Raw genomic sequence first — 24,531 nt, forward strand, 5'->3', positions numbered from 1 at the left:
TGAAGAAATCAGGGCAAAATATGAAGGCATTCATTCAGTCACTGAGCAAATATTTATTGAGTACCCCCTCCATATGAGATATTGTGCAGGGTGCCAAGGCTCTAAATATTTGAGATTAATATAATGCTGGCAGGATGGCCTTCATGCAAGCCTAGGCCACTACTTCCTTTGTGGCACTGTTACTAAACACAGCCAATTTAAACAAATTTCTGCATGCTTAAAATAGCAAAATGAAGAGAATATCATAATAGAACCTTAGATACCCAAAGTGTCTCTATGCTTTAGTCACTAAAATATTTTTAGCTTCTGCCCCACCCATGAAATTCAGAAAATTTTCTACAATATTTCTTCAAAGGGAGAATAGCATTTGTTGTTTGTTCTTCTGGACAGATTTTTGTTTCAGAGACAGCAAATATTTATTTACTTGTTCATTCATTTATGTACTGTGCACCTACTATGTGTCAGACACTATTGTTGCACTGGATCTACCATGAGGAACTGATAATAAGAAGAAAATAGATATAAATAGAAGGACAGTAAAGGAAAGCAAATCAATAAGTGACCACAATTTCAGGATATGGTAAGAATAACCAAGAAAACAAGCTAAAGTGATGTGTAGGTGAGTGATTAGAGCCATTGAGGAGCTGGTGTTTGACAAAGAACACAAGGAAATCGTGTCTGAGGAGGTCAATGTCAGCTGAGACCAAAGGAATAAAAAGGAGCCAGCTGTGGAAAGACCTGAAGGCAGAGTTGCATTTCAGGTGAAGATGAAGATTAATGCAGAGGTGGATACAAGTCAGCCCTGATCCAGGACCCACTGGGGGCCCCATGTGGCAAGGAGGGCAGAACAGAAGAGCTCTCACTTGTGGCCAGGCAGTGACCAGTGCCATTACTCACTTTCCCATTCAGCATCAATCCTGCCCTTCCAACACCATGCTGGACTCTGGGGAGAGGACAAACTCTAAGCTCAGTCCCTGCTTTTGAAAAGCTCTGAGTTTAAAGACAAAAATGTGTACAAACTGTCCAAGGAAAAGGCGAGATAAGCAATAACACAGGTAGGTAGCAAAGTGCTACCAGGTTCCAGATGAAGAACAGTAAACCACCTAGGAAGGAGGAGAGGTGTCAGAGTGAAACTTCTCAGAGAGGGTGACATTTGGGCTGGTACTTGAAGTAGAAGAGTGAAAGTCAGAGAAGGGGGCATAGACAAGCAAAAGATTGTATTTGCAAAGTGAAAAGAACAGAGGGGATGACATGAAAATCCCATTTGGAACCTGGGCTATGAGAAAGTGGAGGATTGGGCAGGAGATAAGCATAATTTTAGGAGCTTTGACTATAAGGTTAGAGCCTGAGTTTTGTCCAGAAATAATGGGACACACCTGTTATAATTTTAGAAGACACCTGTGGTAGTAGCTGTGAAAGGTGTATTGAATGAGCAGATAGCTCAGGGCATGATCAAGTTAGCTGTTGCACTAGCTCAGGCAAGAAGGCAGAAGCAGAACTGGAATTGTAGCAATGAAAGAGAAACGAACCCTCTGGCTTCAGGTGCAAGGAGAAAGAGAACAAACAAGGGCAGGATGTAGGAGCTGGTCCAGCGTAAATCCACAGCACTTGAGCCTGACCTGAATGTGGCTTTCTCTTTGTCTTCTTAATTCCTTTATTTTATTGGCTTCTTTATTAAAGCTCATACTTCATGCTGAAGGATTTAGTACTCACTTTCTCTTTCCCCTTACACCTTCCAAGAGGATTACCTATTAATCCAAATGCTGACAGTCATTCATTTCCATTACAAAAATAGCCCCACTCTATAGCAGGATCCTCACCGCAACTAGATGAGCATTTTTTTTTTTTTAATATTTATTTATTTTTAGTTATCGGCGGACACAACATCTTTGTTTGTATGTGGTGCTGAGGATCGAACCCGGGCCGCACGCATGACAGGCGAGCGTGCTACCACTTGAGCCACATCCCCAGCCCCTAGATGAGCATTTTAAATGTAGCCTGAGAAGAAAATGATTCTCAGCACTCTCTCTGTTTACTGTATGAGTATTTACTGTGTTTTATGTTAATGGAATTTAGCATCAAAAGCAATGTATATCAAATTGAAATGAAGAAATAAACATAAAAAATATGAAGCATCTCATCTTATTCTTTTCTCCATTCAGTGAGAACTAAGCAGGAAGCACTGTGGGGGACTCTGAGGAAACATGCATAAGAATCTATCTTTGGGTTGTCTAAATTCCATCAGGGAATGTTAAACACAAAAGTAACAATAATATGAGATAAGATGTGATATGCACCATAAAGAAAGGTACAAAATATCAGGAATTTAAAGAGTGATTACTTCTGGTTGGTATAATCATGGTAGCTTGATTTTGAAGTTGGGATACTTCAGCTGAGACTGAGTTCAGATGGTGTTTCAGAGCTGGGCAGGGTGGCATATATCAGTAATCTCAATGACTCAGGAGGCTGAGGCAAGAGGATCACAAGTTCTGTGCCGGCCTCAGCAACTTAGTGAGACCCTGTGTCAAAATGAAAAGTAAAAGGGGCTGGGGATATAGCTCAATGGTAGAGTACCCCTAGGTTCAACCCTTGGTATAAAGAAAGGAAGAAAAAAAAAGTATTTCAGACAGGGGAGATTTCATAACCGTGGGGAGCTGGGGAGATGAGACACACAGCTGGAGCACAAGTAGTGTGTGAAGAATCAGCCAGAAAAAAAGGCTGGAGGGAGCTGAGGTCTCAGGCCCTGTGGAGCAGTGGATGGCACTGCAGACCAAAGCAGGCTTTGAACAAGACTTGGAATGATCTGAGAGTGGGTGGGTCTTAAGGTGAATTTTCTTAGTAGTGGTGGATGAGACATATTAGACTGGAGAGAGATTGGAAACTATTAGAAGGCTATTGAAATAGTCCAGGGCAGGGGTAATAAGAGTCTGAAATAAGAGTGGATGCAGTGGAATGCAATTTCATGATAGAGTGGATCCCAGAAGTCTTAGCAAAGGAACTCAAGTCATTCCATTTTTCAGGAAGCAAGAGAAGGTGAAGCAGTTTTTGTTCTCTATTTTCTAAATCACATTTGCTACTTTGGAAGAAAGATAAAATTTTCATTATATAATTGAAGAATGTATCAATGTCATGGTAGGACTGAATTGTTCACTGGGTGCTTTCAAGTATACCAATTATATTAATTCCATTAATATAATATTAAAACACCTTTTCTAGTTTTTAGCTAAGAATTTTAATTGAAAAAGTAATACACACACAAGGCAAAATTCCAGTGAAGAGTGATGTATGAAATGAAAATAATCTCATCTAACAAGCTCCTGTTCTAGAGGCAACTGCTGTTATCACTTTTTGAAACGCAGTTTGAAAATGTCCTATTCATTCAAAAACCAATACACATGCATACACATACTCTACTCTGCCTTTGATTCAAAAGCTCCCATTTGCCACTTAATTTTCTTCTTTTCTGCTTCCATTATGCATGCTCTCATGGAAGGCTCCTTAACCTCTTTACTATTGACATTTTGTATTGGTAATTTTTTGTTTTAAGGAATCTGTCCCAAGCATTGCAAAAGTTTAGAGCAATGTGTCCAGTAGGTAGACAAATCCCCCAATTGTAATAGCCAAAAAGGACAAATGTTCCCTGGGAGTGTGGGGCAGGGAAAAAGAAATCATCCTTGTTGAGAACCACTGTTTCAATAAAACATGTGTATCAGTCTTAATTTTATTAAACCCAGCTGTTATGCCTTTCTACCATAAGTCCTTCAAACCTTTTATGTCAGGCATGACATCACAATCATTTCTTTTTTCTTTTTCCTTATATAGCACTTTTCTCATCTACCTGCCTCTCTAGCAGTTGTTTAATGAAAGGAATAAACGGCATGGAAGGCAATTAATGTTACATATCCTCATCACCATCAAATCCTCTCTAAAAAAAATAATAACCAAATGCATGCAAATCATTTTCCTGGGTAGTTTGGTAGGTTATGTTAGAATTATAAGTTTTCATGTTACTTAGTTTTCATTCTATTTGGAGAGGCAACAATCGAGCTATATACTAGTTAGGATACTAACTAGCACAGGCAGAGCATTTGGTGTCCAAATAAATGATGCAGAGATAAATGCTATCAAATTTAGAGGAAGTAGAGAGGGAAATTTTATACTTGGGACAGTAGATAGTTTTTGAGTGAATTATTCAAAAATTAATTAGAAAGAAAGAGCAAGAGAGGAAGAAAGGGACAGAAAAGAAAAGCTACATGTATTAGTTGGAATGATCATCACTGCTAGAGCTACCAACACTCTGATCAAGCTAATAACATACATATCAAATAATTCCTGCTGAAATTTTGAGAGATTGGCTTTTGTTCTTTCAAGTGATCCTGAAGATCTGAACTGGATGGTGCTTAAGAATATCAAATGCTAGATTTCTAAGTGATATTATAAGAAGACAAATATTCTAATAAATGTAATGTTTAAGATGTGTGCAAAGAAAACTTTTCCCTTTTTCCCTCCATTCATTTTATCCTTCTGTAAACATTGCTGTGTGCCATGTGTGTGTCAGCCCTGTGCCAGGTACCAGAACAGGATCTGTGAACAGGACACTGGGCAGGATTTGATCCTCATGGAGATTTGATCAAATAAACAGATTTTTTTTTTTTTGCATAGAGAATATATAAATTCTCTGAGTGATTCTAGTGTCATTTCAAATCTCCAAACCATCTGCATTCATACTGCATATTTATGGTCCATTGTCTCTGTACATAGTAAAGGCAATTAAATATTACCTTATAAACCTTCCAAATATGTCGGAAATTATAAGGTACACTGACCACAATAATTGATTTGCCGCTGCAGTGCTACTCCCTCAGGACAGAAAGGCAGAAGATATTGTATTTGTGTAAAATAACTGCCTGAATGTTTGGGTGAGGCAGTGAGGAATCACTAATCAAACTGAATAGAGAGAATGTTGAGAAAGGAGAATATAATTATCCAGTTGGAATTTGGCCAGTATTGTAAGACAGATTCTCTTCATTCCTGAGGCAGAGAGCATTCCAACTTTAAGTTGTGCTGTGCTTCAACTATTAATGTATTTCTGACTCAGCTAAGAGACACCATATGATCTTTTGAATCTCCAACAGTCCTACCTTCTTGGCAACCCCAATGAGGAGTTCCAAGCCCTAAGAACTTGGATATGAGTCATGAAAACTTTACTCAGGAAAAACTCATTTCTCTTTTGTAGACAGGAACATTTATATCATAGACATTTAGAAAAGCTCCATTAGTGCTTAGGGCTGTAAGCTCTCTGAATGAAAGGTAGATAGAAGTTGTGGTACCAAATACATCAGTATCAACTCACTGCCAGAAGCTGCATGCTGCTTAGAAAACAATCTACACAATACAAAATCCGGGAGGATAAGGGATTATCTGATCACATACTCCTTGAGCATTTTTTAAAAGCTATGACCCCCTTCTCTGTCTCTCTCTCATATGCACGCATGCTAACAAAAGTGTGTGCACATGCGCACATGCACACACACACACACACACACACGAACGTGTGCACACACACACATACGTATGTGCCCCCTAAGCAATTTCAGAAGTGGGGGCATCTGTTTTCATTGAATTCAGTCGAGGTTTAGAAGCTATAGTTTGGTGAACTTAATTGTTTATAGCCTAAATTCTTCCTTGTAACATGGGAACTGCTAAAAAAACAAAACAAAACAAAACAAAAAAACCATCTATTACCTGCATGCTCTCTAAATGAAGAAGAGGGTTCAATTAAATTGCATATAAAGGGGACATGCAAATTGAGTTGCTTGATCTTACTATATAACTATCCTTATACGATCAGAAACCAGATTCTATTTTTCCTGCCTTCCAAAGAAATGATATAAAATAATATAAGCCTTAAGCTCACTATTGCTTTTTTTTTTTCCAATGATAAGCTCCTTGGGGTTAGCCACTTAAAAACACATCCAAAATTATTTTAATTACACATTCTAAATGCTTTAATGTTACCAACATTTCATTAGTTTTTACTCGGAACAAGTTAAGGTTCTGAATCCAGTAATTCAACTTGATTTTTCCTTGGGGTATTTAGAATAAATTACTCAACACCTCAGTGAGCCTATGTACTTTGAAGTTACTTCTTCAAAAACACTGCTTTTTATTGAAGACTCAGAAAAAGGTTTACATCATCTCACTGGGTATTCTTTATTCTTTAAAAAGAATCTTTGGTCTAGTCCTTACAGCAGGGGGCACTCATTTATCTTTTCTCTTCTTCTCTTTACTATGATTCATTACACTGGAACATATTGAGATATTCAATCAACACACTTATTGATTCTACAAGGCATTGTGTCAGAAGGGATGATCTCCTGGAGAATATGATCTACTATCAAAGACAAGACATACACCACATAATACAAACTTAATGTTATAACTGTATTCATAGTTTTACTTGAAGAAGTTAAATAAACTTCTTGCTAGATTTACTTGGCAAGTGGTAGCTGAACTTTACTTCTGAATTCCATGGTAAATAGAAAATTTAATAATCCTGTTTTTAAAAGCATTATGTTATTCTGTAAAGAATAATGTTTCTTAAAAATTGGTATTCATTTCTTACCAGACAGGGCTGTCAAATTTGCATCTTTGATGAAAATTTCAGTTATTCCAAGACCCTTCAAAATGTCTTTTAAGTCAATTTCCTGTTCAACTGTGAACCTGGAAAACATAGGGGGAAAGTATTTAGTTACAGAATCTTGTTACTTTGGACAAGAATTAACCGTTAAATATGTTGATTCAAAACCTCTATTTTGTAGAGGGTAAATTATGTTAAAACTTGTTTTTTTTCAGGGGTGGGTACTGGGGATTGAACTCAGGGACACTTAAACACTGAGCCACATCCCCAGCCCTATTTTGTATTTTGTTTAGAGACAGGGTCTCACTGAATTGCTTAGCATCTTGCCATTGCTGGGGCTGGCTTTGAACTTGCAACCATCCTGTCTGAGCCTTCCTAGCAGCTAGGATTACAAGTGTATGCCGCACCACCATGCACTGCTAAACTTGGCTTTTGATTGCAAGAAGCATTTGATTGTTCTTTTAAAAACAGGGGGCATCAAAGACATGATGTAACAGAATAAGATTTAATTTCATGAGTTAGAAAAAATATGATACAGACAAAACTGCAAGATATAGTCGAATAAATGAATTTTGAGATCAAGAATCATTAATTACTATGTAAATCTTATAAACAAGTATCTTTCAAAATCTTTTGACCTAGTATCTACTATGTTTGATTTTTCAAGCTGGTAATAATCATAAATTTATCCAATGTATTTTATTTTTTACTTAGTATTTTGGTCAATTTATGCTGCTCATCTACACTCTACCATGGGCAGGGTTAAATAAGAGACAAGTTCTGCTATAAAATTAATGCATTCAGCATTTCAACTCCACAACAACTATCATATTAAATATGCGTCTTCATAGTTAAACTAACTTTGAGAACATAAATAAGGGTGTTATCAAAATATCGTCACTGATCAGTGAAACTGAGTAAAATATCACATTCTAAAAACTGTAGGCATTTATAATGAAGAGTTTTTAAAACAAAATAAAAGTGGCTTTTAATTTTTTTATTTTTATGGACTTAATGGGTTATACATAAATGTGTACCAATTTTGTAAAAAGAAAAACAACATTAAATGTAGTGGTAATAAACAGAATATTAACTTTAAAAATGGTTTCCACACTAGAACCATATTGGTTAATATGGAATCTCCCCCAAACCAATGAATTGTATCACCAATCTTTCTAGTGACAATTATGAACCAACATGCCTACATTAACACATACACTTTTAAAAAGGAAAGATGTTTATTAATTTTTAAGAAATCATAAATACTGGTCAGAATAAACATTTTCCTTTTTATAAGATATTGCCTTTTGATAAATACAGCTTATAAATATAAATTTTTAGGCAATAGATTATGCCTTTAAATGAGCTATATCTATGACAGTTACTAAAATTATATCAGCAATATTTCTGATGTCTTAAGAAGAACTAGAAGGAAATAATTTTTATAAACAAGCCCAGATATGAAGAGGATTGATCATGGAAAATCAGTTTTAGCAGGTTTATGCTTATGGAAAAATAAGTTCAACAGACAGGTTATATGCAATATCAAACATATTGATGTAAATATTGAATTCTACCACATTTTATACTTTAACTTGGATTTAATATTATTTATTTTGTTTTATACCAAAAGTAAACACTGATCATGAAAATAGAATTGTTCTAGGGTACACAGCTCACAAAAGGAACAGGTGAGAAAATCCAGTGTCTCAGAGAACACACCCAATGGCTCAGGGTGTGTGTGTGTGTGTTTATTTTTGAGCACTTATAAGGAGCTTCCTATATATCAAGAACTGTCCCAAATGTTTAAACACCACATTAATTTAAATGTCACACCACTAGGCAGGTATTATTAGTATTATTCTCAGGTAATAGAAAAAAAGAAACTAAGTGGCAGAAGGTTAAATAACTTGACCAAGGTCGTTCAGCTATTAAGTGGCAGAGGTGGAATCTAGATTCAAGTAGAATTATATAATATCCTGATTCATTTAAAATAGGAAAGTAAAAGAAAACACCAGTAGTGGGTTCTTTATACTTCTTAAAAGCAACTTGATTTGTTTCATACTCTGGCTGGCCGGTCAGGCAAAGATGAGAAATTTATCCAGGTGAACTTGAGCAAGTTGCTTAATTGTTGACCCTCAATTTTGCATGTGGAAAACGGCAATTATAATATGTACTTCAAAATATTGTTAAAAAGATAAGCAAAGTCTCTAATAATCTTCAGATGGGGATGGCATGGGTGGACATGCAGTGTAGGGCAGAAACTATCAACACTGCGTATCATATTATATGTCATGTAATCATAGGTGCTCTATGTTTGCGTACTAGTAGTATTTGGAATAATTTGGTTAAATAACTAGATTAGTCCCTGCTACTTTAATCATAAATTAGTTAAATCTAGTATTTATTCATTCCAGTATTTATAATATCTTGCATAGGACAAACCATATAGATCAAAATGAAATAAAATCTTGGAGTTCATAAGATGTTTTGTTCAAAGTTAAAGAAAGATGTAAATAATCTCCATTTATCCATGTTTTACATATTTTCCTTGATAACCCATTGAAAATAGTTGTAATTCAATTGTTATATCTTTCCTGTTAATATAGACTAATTATTAATATAAATAATCTTTGTCATCTCCCTATCTTGAATGCTTCCTATGTCCCAGGCACTATGAAAATCACTGTGCTTGTAGTATCCCATTTAATCCCTCCCATCATGATCTCAAAAAGCAAAATGATAGGTATTATTTTTCTCTAAGATGTAGAACAAATAGAAGTTTAGAAAAGTTGTGCAACTTGACCTAAGTACACAGGTAACAGGTGGTAGAATATGAGGATATGAACTAAGGTCTTTCACCAATCACTATAATGGTTTTTAAAAACAAAACAAACAAACAAAAACACTACAGGGAGATTGTACTTTTCACTTTTTAAAATAAAAAGCCACAACACTACTTTTTATTTTTTATTTACTTTTTTGAGGTAATGGGGATCAAATCCCAGTCCTTATGCATGCTATCACTGAGCTCTATCACTGAGCTACTTCCCAGCCCCATCACTATTTTTAAAGACAAAAGGAATACCTATTTTAACAAAGACAAATAATATCATCATACACTTGAAACTTTCTATTTGAATAAGTTCAAGAGTCATGTAAAGGGAAGAAGCATGAAAGCTGAGAAGAAATGTGAAACAAGTGTTAGAAAAAAATATATATCCCATGTAGAAGATTATAAAATCTGTAAGCAGTCGAGAAATAATCAAACTTTTTGTAGAAAAACCCAAAAGAGAGCATTCATTTTAAAGAACAAAATCATATGGCTTATGATATTTGTCTTTTAAACACAAGAAACTAAAATGCTTTATTAATAGATAATAGTTTCAAAGCAACAGGATGGTTGGTGGTTACAAAATGGAGCAGTACTTCACATCTTTTGATTTCCAGTACTCTGATCAAAAATGAGAAATCTGAGACTACAAAAATCAGATGGAATGAGAGCACAGCAAGGTGCATTTCCATAATAAGTATTATGATATTTGATGTTGATTCTAGAAAGATACTCTCACACCTAAGTAAAGACTGACAAGGAAGAGAGCAAAATTCAAGAGAGAACAGTGCTTTTTTTTTTTTTTTTTAGCTGTTCAGATAAAAGTATATGTAAAGCTGCCTATAAGATTAACACAAAATAAGTACTAGGACTTAAAATGAACACTTAGCCAATAAACAATAATAGAATAACCATATGATGCTTACTCTTTGTTAGGTATTATTCCAAAGTGCTTTTTAGATATATACACATATATTTTATATATTAGACAATTGTTTTTTGTTGTTGTTGCTGTAGTGAAAAAATTGGAAGAAGATCTGGCAATCTTCTTTAAATCTTAAAGATGTACAACTGTGTATAAACATTGTGGTATTTCACTGGGTTTGATAATATAACAAGGAGGTATAGCATCTTACATACATTTTTGTATTTTGAATAAAAGTTCAATTTCAATTCAGCATCTAGTTCTTGTGGAATCTATCGTTTAGGGGTAAAAAAATCAGAAGAGCACAAAAGTAATTGCTCCTTCTCCACTGCACCTGCCAAATACCCTATACTTGTTAAGGAGATTGTTTAGAATATGTTTGTATAAGATCCAGTCTGGTAGAAAGCAAAAGTATCTTTCAAGCAGGAAAAGAATTTGGTCAAATTATAGAAACCCAAGTTTGTTCTTTCAAGCAGGTCAAATTACAGAAATGCAATTTGCCCTCTCAAGCAGGACAAGAACGTGGTCAAATTACAGAAATGCAAGTTTGCATTTTCAGAATAATAACTCTACATGAATAAAACTATACAAATAATTTGATACAGAGTAAACCTAGAATACTGCTATTAGAAATATTTTTACCTTTGCTGAAACTGGGTCACACAAATCATTACCTTCATTGAACATTTAGTGGACCCTAATGCTATAAAATGGAGGGAATGGACAGTTTCCCATTGGTTACTAGAACATGCAAGTATTTTACAACTGTCAATCTGTTAAAAAGGGAAACAAATTTTATCTTATTTAACTATTTAGTTAGCCTTCTCATCTGTGCATTAGCCATGCAGAAGGAAAGTTTGTAGAACTCCTGGAAAAATGGATAGTATGGTGTTAGCTGTGCCTGGTTTAGTAACAGGCATTAACATGAGCAAGTGAGCTAAACTATTTCATAATTGAAGAGTATTTCTTAGAAAATGAAAATTTAATTTTCTTCTGCTGCCATATTCAATTTCTCAGTGGACAGCACCCGAAGGCCACATTTTCTTATGAACATGGTCGAATTAGAATATATAATACTTATTAAGTATTCATTTAGCATTCTGTTAAAATATTCCAAAATGACTATATCTTCACAGAATTGAAGCTTTTGCAGAGAGTATACTTAACTTATGGAATTTAATAAGGGAAGCATTAGTACTGCATTGAATTTCTCATATTATCAAAAGAAATTTTCTATAAAATTCAAGGGAAAATACAAAAATAATAATAAAATTTCACTAAATGATGGTTAACATGGACTAAACGGTTTGCAAGGTTAGACCTTGTAAGGTCCTTGCTAAACATCTAGATAGCCATCTTAAGTGACAGCTGTCATTTTTAAGAAAAAGTTTCAGGGCCTTTCTGAGAAAGGCTCACAACTCCCTCATACCAACCCCACCTTTAACACTCCGCCTAGCTCTAATAATCTCTGAGCCTGCCCCACAAAAGTCCCAGAACTCAAGCCTGTGTTGCCTCTCTCCATCTATGGAGAGATGGGCCTTTATTTGTCAGCTCTGACAAATAAAATCTCCTTTGAATCTCTGCCTGGTCTCCATCTTTCATTTCTCACTTGCTCATCTCCTAGTTCCTCATTTTCCTTTCAGACCTAACTTAGATAATAATTTAAATTGAATTATTACTGTTTAAAAGAATATTGTTCTTTGGAGTTAAGATACATTGTTTATATATTAAGTATGTTAAAGTCAATTATATATTTTCAACATTGGTTTTGTTAGGTATTCACTGACTACTTCTCCTTGAAAATAGAATCACAGTGACATCTTTCTGTAGAAACCTATTGTTATATTGACAAATTTCTAGACATATGTGACTTGCATAAACTGAATCAGGAAGATATAGAAAACCTAAAGAAACCAATATCAAGTAATAAAATTGAAACAGCAATTAAAATCTTCCAAAATAAAAGCACAAGGCCATATGAATTCTCAGCTGAGTTCTTCCAGACCTTTACAGAAGAACTAACACCAGTCTTTCCAAAATTTTCCATAAAATTGAAAGCGAAGGAACATTCCCAAATACATGCCACGAAGCCAGTATAACCCTGATACCAAAAAGGAAAGATGCACCAGGGAAAGAAAACTACAGACCAATATTCCCAGGGAATATAGGGGCAAAAACCCTTAATAAAATATTAGCAAACTGCATTCAGAAACATCAAAAAAATGATATACCATGATCAATTAGGTTTCATTCCAGGGAGGCAATGTTGGTTCAACATAGGCAAATCAATAAATTTAATTCACCACTTAGAATTAAGGACAAGAATCAAATTATCATCTCAATAGATGCAGAAAAGGCTTTTGATAAAATCCAGCACCCATTTAGAATTTACCTCAACATTGTAAAGGCCACTTACAACGGAACCCAAAGCCAATATCATACTAAATAGAGAAATACTAAAAGCATTTCCTCTAAAATAGGAACAAGACAATGCACTCTTACTACTCCTATTCAATACAATCCTTGAAACATTAGCCAGAACAATCAGACAAGAATAGGAAATTAAAGGGCTACAAATAAGAGAAGTCAAACTATCTCTCTTTGTTGATGACATGATCCTGTATTTAGAAGACCCCCACTCCCCAAAAAAGAAAACTTCGCCAGAAGACTTCTAAAGCTTATAAATGAATTTAGCAAAGTAGGAGATACAAAATCAATTCCCCAAAATAAATAGCTTTCCTATACTACAACAGTGTTTCAACCAAGGAAGAAATTGGAAAAATCGCACTATTCACAATAATCTCAAAAGAAAAGAAAATCTTGGGAATTAATCTAACCAAGGAAATACAAGAGCTCTATGATGAAAATCAAAGAAAACTGAAAAAGAAATTAAAGAAAACCTTAGAAGATGGAAAGATCCCATGTTCTTGAATAGGCAGAATAAATATTATTTAAATGGTCATACTATCAATAGCAATATACAGATTTAATGAAGTTCCCAACAAAATACCAATGACATTATTCACAGAATTAGAAAAAACAATTCTCAAATGCATTTGGAAGAATAAGAGAATCAGAACAGCCAAAGAAATACTAAGCAAGAAAAGCAAAGCAGGAGGCATCACAATACCTGATCTGAAATTATATTACAGAGCTGTAGTAACAAAAACAGCATGGTATTAGCATCAAAATAGACAGGAAGATTGTTGCGCTTGTTGCGCGCGACTTCTTGCCCGCAAGAAAGACGCAACCCAAGAATCTTCTTTCAACAACTTTTATTCAGGCCCCTGATAGTTCTTCTTCCTCCTCGGATGCCCCTCCCAGCCTTAATAAAGCATCTCAAGCCCCAATGCAAAGCAGCCACGTGGAGCTTTCTCATAGAGTGATGAAAAGTCATGCGCCAACTCTCCCAAACAAGGAGTTGTTTGTCACAGACCACAGCGGAGCCAGCGCCATCGTGTAATGGTGACCATAATTTGCATAAACGGCAGAAGCGGCTCACCACAGAAGATCAATGGAACAGAATACAATATGCAGAGATAAATCCATATACCTACAGAGGACTGATATTTGACAAAGGTGCCAAAAATAAATTGTGGAGAAAAGACAGCCTTTTAAACAAATGATGCTGGGAAAACTGGATATGTAGAAAAATGAAACTGGAAACCTATCTTTCACCCTGCAAAAAACCTCAAATTGAAATAGATTGAAGACTTAGGTATCAGACCAGAAACCTTACAACCTCTAGAAGAAAATGGTCAACATTCCATCACATAGGTGCTGGCACCAACTTCTTTAACAAGACCCCCAAAGCACAAGAAATAAAACCAAGAATCAATAAGTGGGATGCTATCAAGCCAAAAAGCTTCTGCACAGCAAAGGAAATGAGGAAGAACATGAAGAGAGAGCCATAGAGTAGGAGAAATTCTTGGTCAGATACTCCTCCAATAAGGGATTAATTTACAAACAACTCAAAAAACTTAACACCAAAAAAATGAACAAACAAACAAACTAAAAAACACCCCAAAATAACCCAGTCAATAAACGGGCAAAGAACTAAACAGAAACTTCTTAAAAAGAAAAAAACACAAATGGCCAAAAAACATGTTTGTTCAACATCTTTAGCAATCAGGGAAATGCAAATCAAAATTACACTAAGATTTCATCTCACACGAGTCAGAATGGCAATGATCAAGAATACAAATAATAATAAATGCTGGTGAGGTTGTGGGGGGCAAGGTACACTTGTACATTCTTGGTGAGAGTGAAGACTAGTATAACCACTCTGCAAAGTAGTATGGAGATCACTCAGAAAACCAAGGATAGAACCACCAAATGACCTTGCTATCTCACTCTCTGGTATTTTCCTAAAAGATCTAAGATTGGTATATAAACATTAAGGTGGCTATATACAGTGATATAGCCACCTTAATGTTTATGGAAGCACAATTCACATATATATAAATCCATATATATGGAGTTCTCTCTCTCTCTCTCTCTCTCTCTCTATATATATATATATATATATATATATATATTCTACTCAAAATGGAGTTCTAATCAGCCATAATAAAAGAATAAAATTATGGCATTTACCAGTAAATACATGGAAAAGGGAGACTATAATGTTAAGCAAAGGAAGGCAAACTCAGAAACTCAAAGGTTAAATGCTCTCTCATATGCAGAAGCTACAATAAAATAAAGAAAAAGAGGAGGGAAGGATAGCATAACATAAAGGGAAGATCAGTAATGTAGAAGAAAGAAATCAAGAGACAGAGTAGAGGGATAGGTAAGGGGAGGCAATGCAGAATGAATTCTTTAAAACTCATATATGTGCATATATAAATATACCACAAGGAACTTCACTTTTATGCACAGGGAGAAAAAAGCAATCAAATACAAACAAACAGATGAGTGAAAGAAAGCCTAGGAGAGTGGAGGAAAGAGAACATGGGAGGGGAAGGCAGATGGGAGGAGAAAAGGGTGGGGATCATGAACTGAAATCAATTTGCCTGATATATGTTTGTCAGGATGAACTCTGCTACTATGTATAAGTATAAAGCTTTAATTAAAAAAAGAAAACTACTGTCAAGGAAAATGATACATATTAATCTCCTAGCCAAAACTAAAATAATTGAGCAATTTGGGTTGTTATTACCTTTTTTATAAGCAGACAATGGTATGTGTGGTTATATGTTATGTTGGGGTAGATTATGAATATATATATAACATAACTTTCTAGCCAAAAATATCTGCAGTTTCAAATAGATCTCCTTAACATACACCAAAAAAATCAACTAAGTTTTTTTGAAAAATAGGCATTTACATAAGACATAACTAACATTTAAATAAAAATTCCTAAATCTGAATAAATATGAATGAGTTTTAATAATTCAGCTTCAATATTATTGTCTTATTTACCAACTTTCAATATTCATATATGAACACATTTTCTTAATGAGTGTTAAAACTGTGCTGCCACATATACACATAGATGATCTGTTATATACTGATATGTCTTGTTTTCTAGTTGAAATATACACATTATGTCAATAGACAGGTTATATGTGGTAACTGATGTAACTTTCCTACTAGGTTTTAAGGTATTCAAAGATAGAATAAATATTTTCACTTACCATGTCCCTTTAATGGGTCAGAAAAGTGGCACTACTCTTAAATCACAGAAGGAAAGCAAGACTCACAAAAGGTAATGTTATTGTGGGATGGTAACAGATAATAATACGGAGGTGCAAAAGTAAGCAAGAGGGAGGATCACCCACTTCAACAGGCACTTCATGGAGGGCTTTCTAGAAGAACTGTGTCCAAGGTGATCCTAAAGCCTAAATAAACAATTTGGGGCAACAAAATGTGAGGAGGACATTTTGGTTAATGCAAATAAATGGAGACCCAGACATGAAAAGAACAGGTGCATATGGCAATACTACAAGCACATGGATAGAACATGCTACCAAATGTTGATGTGATGAGTGGCCAGAGGTGAGGCAGATGGAGTGAATGGTGGTCAGGACATTCTGGTAGCACGGACCTTATTCATTGTGAGCACAGTTGCTTCTTCTTGCTTATTTATGGTTATATCTCAGCACCTAGCAAAGTGACTTTCTTGCAGTTCTTAATGACAGAGATAGTTTTCTCTTGAGCTGTAATCAACTTTCATAACGATTTACAAAAGACTGTCAAAGCAAATGAAATTTGGAGACATTTGGTTGAAAAAAATCTTATAGAATGAAGCTAAGGATATTGAATAATATCTGAACATGGGTCTTGTATATTGTACTGAATGAATCAATAAATGAATGTATGTCTCTGAGCAGGACCATTTGAGTATGAAAGAATCTGAAAGAGCAGAAAAAGGAAAAGAAGAAAGAGGTGGGGAAGGAGAGAGAGGAGGACACTTAAAAATTCAAAAACAATTGCAAGAATGTTTCTGAGTCAACCCATCCCCTCATGCTGTGGGAGGGATCACATAGGACCCCTCACCTGGGCAGGTATACTTCCACTTTTTGCTTCTTCACAGAGTTGGCCCATTCTTCAATCAGCTGTGCTTTGACCAATGGCTCCAGAGTGGCCAGTGGAACTTCCTGTCTGGACAGTACCAGCATCATGCTTATCTCATCTCCCTCATATGGTATTTCTAGGACTTGGTAGATACCACCAGCTTCATTGGATCCATCACTAAATTCCCCTAAAAAAAGGAAAGAAATATCGTAAACGGCTCATTTAAAAAAAATTAAATTTATCATAACTTTCTTGTTCTAGTTCGTGTGAAATAAGAAATTCTGTCATCTGAAAAAAACAGTTCATTTGAAAATACACCCTGAAATGTAAATGATTCCTCAGTCCTGTAAAATTTATTTAATTTTAAAATCCTCAGAATTATTTCACATAGTTATAACCTATTCTCTAAACTTATTTTTTCAAATGAGATTTTTCAATATATTTAAAGAGTATCATTAGCAACAATGAAAAACTCTGGTTAGAACAACAAAGCCCTGGCTTCAAGTTGGACACAAAGCACATTTATCATTATCTGCCCTTTTTGGTGGGGGTGGGGGTACTGGGGATTGAACTCAGGGGCACTTGACCACTGAGTCATATCCCTAGCCCTATTTGTATTTTATTTAGAGACAGGGTCTCAACTGAATTGCTTAGTGCCTAGTTAAATTGCTGAGGCTGGCTTTGAACTCCCAATCCTCCTGCCTCTGCTTCCAGAGCTGCTAGGATTACAGGCATGCGCCACTGAGCCAGCCTCTGCCTATTTTCAAAGAATGGGAAACCTGACTTTGAAATACTTGGTACTCTGATATCACCACAACTTTAAATTTTAAGGCCAAGGGTACACAGCTGAAATGAAATCTAAGCCTCCTTCAAGAGTCCTCTAGTGTATTTATGATGAATAAGATCTCCAAATTAGGTAATTAGGTAAACACGGTAAATTGGCTTTGTATTATATGAACTTAGCCAAATTATTTGGGCTTTAAAAAGTCTTTTTAAAAACAGCAACAAAAATAAAACTTATGTCCCACTGCTTTAAATTTTCTCCATTTTCAAAAATAAGTGTAATGCTTTTGTTATGAATATTTTCCTATAGTGGACATAGGTTTTTTTAGACATCAAACTAAACATTTTGATTTTCATATAAGTGGGTATTTTTCTTTCATAATTTGACTGTTAACTTGATTAACAGGAATTATAGTCTTTCAACATTAAACATACTCTGAAATAGAATATTCTAACATACATTTGGCTTAAAATACATTTCTGCTTATGACTTAACAAATTATTACAATTCAATTTTGTATTTAGGAAGAAACTTTAAAGGGTGCCATAAAACATCTTTGAAAATAATGCCAAAGAAATTTAATAATATATTTGACCACAAACTGTAGACTATCAATAATTGAAACTGTGAAGGAACAATGATTTCTGGGGACACACACACACACACTTAATATCTATAAAATTTTAAAGATATGGAAAAGTTCTTGTGTAACAAGAATGCTTATAAATCAAAAGGTGAGAAGAAACTCAAATCTTTTAATGAATCACATAGTACACTAAAAACATCCCAAAGTCAGTGATTTATAGAATAAATCAGAACATTCTTGCACAATGCCAGATTTTTTTTTGGATGAATAAAGCCCACTCAGCAGGTGGGATCAGCTTTATAAATTTAAGAAACATATTGGAAAACTGTCAATGTATATGATATTCACTCAATATCTAATTACAAGTCTTTGAAAATGCAGCCAAGGAAACTGAATTGTAGCCCAAATTAGATCAACAAAGAGTGTGAGTAGTGAATATTTCATGTTCTTTCTTAGAAATCTGTCAATATGCTACAAGAGGAAAGAAAAAAAAAAACACAAAATGTTTTACCATAATAAAATTCTCCTTGTTGATACATCATTGGAATCTGTACTTCACTTTCATCATCTTTAGTGAAGGAAAAGGTTCTAGTATTTTCAGGTCTAAACTGTGACTTCCAGTTCCCCTTGAAATAGACAGCATTGATGAGGGCCAGATGAGTGGCAGCATCAAAATCCCTTGGGGACACCAAATCTTTTAGCAGATCTATTTGGAGAAACATAAACAGATGAAAATTTAGTTAAATTGGAAATTGAAGGGGAAATCAAAAGATTATCAGTCCACTAACAGAGTTGTCCATAAAAATTATACACTAAATTTAAAATAAAAAAATAAAAAAATATCTTTCAAAGGAAAAATGTTACACATATATGTGATTATAGAATTGACAATTAAGGGTATCAAAACAACAATGCTACCTAACATAATACTAACATCAACTTAACATCATCTTTTTTTTTTTTTGACACCCAAACTACAGAGACATATATGATAGAATCTCAGCCTTCATTGCTATCTAGTTGCAATAGTGCATATGACACTCCTGACACAAAGTAAGCACTCAAATGTTTCTAAATGTATGGGTGAACAGCTGATTAAATGCTATCCAATCCAAACTTTCTCCCTGAGAATACTGGACATCTTCCTGTCAATGCAACAACTGCACCTGACGAGGTGACATCAAATGAGCCAAAGCGAATGGAACTCATGATGCATTGTTTTCTATCTTTTGAAATGCTCAAATCGATTTTGAAAGATATTGAGTCTTTGCTGTTTGCTAAATGTGTCTAAAAGAGTTTGAAAACTGACAGATTTTAATAATTTAACCTTTTTCAGGTAGGTTATTATTCTTGCTTTTATTATCTGAATGCCAAAAAAAAAAAAAGACAAAGAAAAAGAAAACCACGAAAATTCATATCTTCTATTCTACATTTTAATCTCATCATTGAAAAACAGGACCAAAACTTGCTCTGTAGTCTCTCATTTTCTTGGTCATAGCAATTCTTATATTTTTTAATGTCTTTATTTTATTTTTTTATGTGGTGCTGCAGATCGAACCCAGTGTCTCATTCATGCTAAGCAAGTGCTCTACCTCTGAGCCACAACCCCAGCCCCTGGTCATAGCAATTCTTAAGGTACAGGATGTCTCGGCATTTTATGAATTATGGTGTTCAGTGTATCTGATTAGGGTTTTTGTTTGTTTGTTTCCAACTTAAATTTTAGATTACCATTATTTGGGGAATTGATGTAATGAACAGCTAATTACCTTTAATTAGTCTTTTTAGATTTTAATTTCATTTATTTTTGTGGGTAAAAAACTAGAAAATAAAATGGTTAAAATATGAAACATCTGGAAATCTTAAATACATATAAGAAATGAAGTTTAAAATAAAATATATCTTTTTCTAATTTCCAGCTAAAATTGGGCTGCTTTTAAAAAAATAAATCCTACTCAAATTGTTTTATAATCAATCAATTTCTGTGGTTCAAAAGCCAGTAAATATCTTTGAATTCTGATTTTGACTAATTCTATTTTAATCATATTGCTAAGAGTAACCTCTGCCATTCTAATCTAATAATAATTTATTAGTCAGCTCAAGCAACATTCCATATAGTACTTACCATTACTATTCAGAAACCCATCAGTAAGAGCTCAGATTTCAAGTGATTAGTGCCCAAATCCTTTCCAATGCCTAAAGATCTAACTTCTTCCTTAGTGTTCATTCATAAGCAATATCTCTAAAATGGACTGTAGCCTACACAAAATTGTCATTGCATACCCAACTCAATGCTATCTAACATTCAAAATGTGAAAGGAGTGAGGGGACAGATAATTTCAGAAATAAAAGGTGCTTAAAACTAAGCTATTAGAGAAAGAAAGAACATACTATTTGTGTTATTTTCCACCCACTTATTGATGTGGTTGGCCACAGCTACATTTTGACTGAAGTCCACATGATTTACTTCTGCATTAAAGTATTTTTTCACCATTTGCAAAAACTCATCATTGATATGAAATCCATTTTGCACAAAGAGGGAATTGGCAATTTTCATCACATATTGGCTCTCTTCAGCAGCTACCATGTTTGAAAAATCCTTTAAAAAAGAAAGTTCATCTCCTGCAAGATGACAAAGACAAATTTGTTAGTGGAACAAACATGGCAAAAGATCAAGGATAGTGAAAGAACATTACAACCCAGCAAAGGACATTAGGAGAACAGGGACCCAAGGAAAAAACAGCAGGACACTCTCTACATTGGCAATGGTAAAGTGTTTCCAATGCTTATGTCAGTTCTAGATGTTCAAATTAACTTTTTGCAGCTTAATATTCTCAACTAATATTATTTTATATTTCATTATCTTGCTAGAATTTACAAAGTAAGAGTGTTTTTTTTTAAGTTCTGTCTCAAAGTACTCAGGTTACTCTCATTAAATGAGTCTTATTTTATTCTGAAATTATCAGAAGCACTAAGTTTAATTATCTAGTTTAAAATTCAAGATATTCCTTTAAATTTTACTCTCATAGGACTTTTCAAATCTTGTAACTAGAAAATACATTGGAAATTGTTTTAGTTCTTAACTTTCTTTAAAAAAAAAAAAAAACCTTTATTTTATTTATTTTTATGTGGTGCTGAGGATCGAACACAGTGCCTCACCAGTGCTAGGCAAGCACTCTACCACTGAGCTACAACCCCAGCCCCTCGTTCTTAACTTTTTAATGAATTAATTCATATATACACTAGAAAACTTACAATAGACATCACACATCATATCAAAATGACTATAAAATATCTTTTGGCTAGAAATTTTCTCTAATACATATAAGTTTAATAATAATAGAGCATTTCAAAAAAATTATTGTTATTTATACAGTAAGTATAAAGTTGATTTTAAGCAAAAATTTCTGATATTCTCAGAAAACCAAGTTGCCTTCATCGCACTTATTACAGTTGTCATTTTGCATTCATTTGTATCATAATTGATGAATACAGGCCTTTCTAGATAGGAAACTTCAGAATTATTTTTGCTTTTGTTTATATCACTTTGGGGTTTTTTTAAATGATAATAATTTTGAAAAGAAAGAATTTCCCTAGATTCACTCAGCCAAGATGGAGTCAGGAATTAGCAAATTAACCTTTCTTTCTTCTTAATCCTCCAAGTTGGTCATGTCATCTCATAAGATCATTTCTTGCCCTGAGTAAAACATTGCTGTCTCTGACATAGGACAACATAATTGAGTTCAAAGATAAAGCCAAACCATCTTGAGAAATCAAACTCAAGCACACTTACCATTTTTCAGGCTGTCATATCCCATTGAATGGCGGATTTCCTTTAGAGTGGACCCCTGAGCGCCAAGTTCCATCATTCCCATGGCAAGAGCAATACTCAATGGAGAGAAGAGAATATTTTCATCTTCCCCGGTGACTCGAAGATGGTTATACATATTCACTGACAACTCAGCAATGGTATCTTCAGAGAAAGTGGCCCCTACCACCACACTGTATAGAACCAGCAAAGAGAATAGTCCAAGGAAAGCCATACTGGAGTAGGTTCAAGCCTAAAAAACAATAATTTGCATATTATTGCCAGTTATCTCAAAGCTATAGAGTATAAGGTAAATATATAAGAGATTATTTCTTGGAAAATTTGTGAAGTGAGCCAAACATTTCTAAACATTCATAATATTAATAACTATAAAACAAAGCCTCATTAAAGGATGTGTTGGAAAGTCCTTCTTTTTCTTTATTCTTTTTTTGGTGCTGGAAATTGAACCCAGGACCTTATGCATGCCAAGCAACACGCTCCACCACCAAGTTAATCCCCCAACCTCGAAAGTCCTACCTCTAATGATTCAATTAATATTCAAATAAACAAATAACATTGCTAAGTTCTGAGGATTCTTTCAGGAACAAGATAACCATGATCCTCACCTTCATGAAATTTAGAGTAAGTAAAAATACATATACAAGTAATTCTAAAGTCATGCTTGGTGAGGCTAGTTTAATAACTTCATAGCCTCACCACACATTTTAATCATGATTTTGAACCAACTTATCCTAGCTTCTAATAAGGTACATAGTTCTAGGACAAGGGTAATGAAATTCCAAAGATGTTTACAGGGCTTGAGATGAAATAGTGAAATTAGGCATTTGAAAATGTTGCTTTACCCATTTACTATAATTTATTAAATAAATACACCTTACAACTAGGTTATCAGTTGATAAAAAGAGATCAGACACACCCATGCCACAAGTCTCAGTTTATTCTGCCCAGGTTACAGAACTCATGGAAAGTGATAACCAAATAGAGAAGGCGCAGACTCAACACAAGCCTGTGAATTGTTCCTCACATGCTGGTTCCCTATGAGGTTACTGTTTTCAGTGACAATCTTTGGCCAGGGAGGAACCTCTAGCCAAAGTTGAGAATGAAGTTGAATTCTTGCTACAAAATGGTCCTTTAATACTCAGGCTTATGTTACCATTTCAGCTTATACTAACCAATTGGTGGTTGTTTTTGAAATGAGCATTTCTAACTATCAGGACTAGACAATTCTAGAACCAAACAGAAGGGCATCAAAGTCCCATTTTCCCTTGGGAAAAGAAAACATTATTCCCCGATCCTTCTGAGTTTCATTTTTGCCTCTCAACATGCCAGTATTCTAGCAGCCCTGTCTCTCCACTAATAGCCTGACCAGTACACACTGGGGACAGGATCCCCCCTTTTCCTTGTATTCTCCCACTCTGTCACTGCAGGCATCTGGAAAGCAAAACTGTTTATTCAAATAATTAAGTAACTTATTTACTCTTGATCAGTTTTGAAACTCATCATTAAAATAATACATAAACTGCCATTGAATAAACACATTAGGAAAACTGCATTTTAATTAGGACTTGGCATTAACAGTCTCCTACATTAATCAAATAAGAGAGTCCATACACATTTAACTGAAGAACAGTTTATTTCCAACAGGGTTTTGCGTCAGAAGATCCTAATTAGTCCTATAATGTTTGAAATTCCAATTTCAGAGAACTGCCTGGTCAATTTATAAGTTCTTCACATTTTCGAGTTTGAGGCATCTATTTATTTACTTATTTATTTATTTTTCCCAAGGTCCTCTCCCCTAACCCTTACCTTCCTGCTTTTGTATTTAGATTTGAATAAGTCTAGCTTGTATATGAAGGCATGAGTCAATATGGACTCTTACAACCCCTGCTGCTAATGGAGTGGCTGCTACTGGGGCAGGGCAAGCTATGTACCTCATGCAGCCTTGGGACAGAAGCCAGGTCTTAAGAGCCTACCATCATTGGAAGGCTGCAGTTGCTGGAGCATTCTCACTTTTTTTTTGTGCTCCAGAAAATTCCAGGACTAGATAGAAATAGAATAGATGGAAATTTCTCTCTCTAGGTTCAGGAGGAAATTTAACAAGTCCTCCCGTAAGTTATAAAAGGACTTAAGACATATCTAGTATTTAGTGCATAGATTGTAATGCTATTTAGTAGAATTCAAATCCAGTCAGATTCAAAAGCCCATCATCTTAATCACTGCACTATACCATCTTTGCTGAAGGGCCAAACCTAGGCCTCATTACTCATTTAACACTACTTATTATTTAGTACAAAACAAAGAAACTAAATTCATTATATGACAGTTGTTTCTGTTAGTCAATAAGACAGCTATTTAGAAACTACTGCCTTTAGGACAAGCTCATGTTTCAGGCTATTAAAAATATTTTCTTCATAAAAACCA

The 24,531-nt window shown here is 34.6% G+C and overlaps 1 protein-coding gene across 3 annotated transcripts in view; it reads right to left on the reverse strand.

Moving 5' to 3' along the window:
• Serpini1 (serpin family I member 1) overlaps positions 1–24,531 on the reverse strand; it is an 81,807-nt gene that overhangs the window by 11,821 nt on the left and 45,455 nt on the right. For all 3 annotated transcript variants that reach the window (XM_048814359.1, XM_048814358.1, XM_015494294.2), the window contains 5 exons: positions 22,075–22,342; positions 20,673–20,903; positions 18,796–18,990; positions 16,897–17,101; positions 6,626–6,723 (listed from right to left, as the gene is read on the reverse strand). In XM_048814359.1, coding sequence (XP_048670316.1) covers positions 6,626–6,723; positions 16,897–17,101; positions 18,796–18,990; positions 20,673–20,903; positions 22,075–22,324 — 979 coding nt within the window. In that variant the 5' untranslated portion in view covers positions 22,325–22,342. The remainder of the gene's footprint in view (positions 1–6,625; positions 6,724–16,896; positions 17,102–18,795; positions 18,991–20,672; positions 20,904–22,074; positions 22,343–24,531) is intronic.

This window comes from Marmota marmota, unplaced genomic scaffold (assembly GCF_001458135.2).
Source record: "Marmota marmota marmota unplaced genomic scaffold, marMar, whole genome shotgun sequence".
Lineage (NCBI taxonomy): Eukaryota > Metazoa > Chordata > Mammalia > Rodentia > Sciuridae > Marmota > Marmota marmota.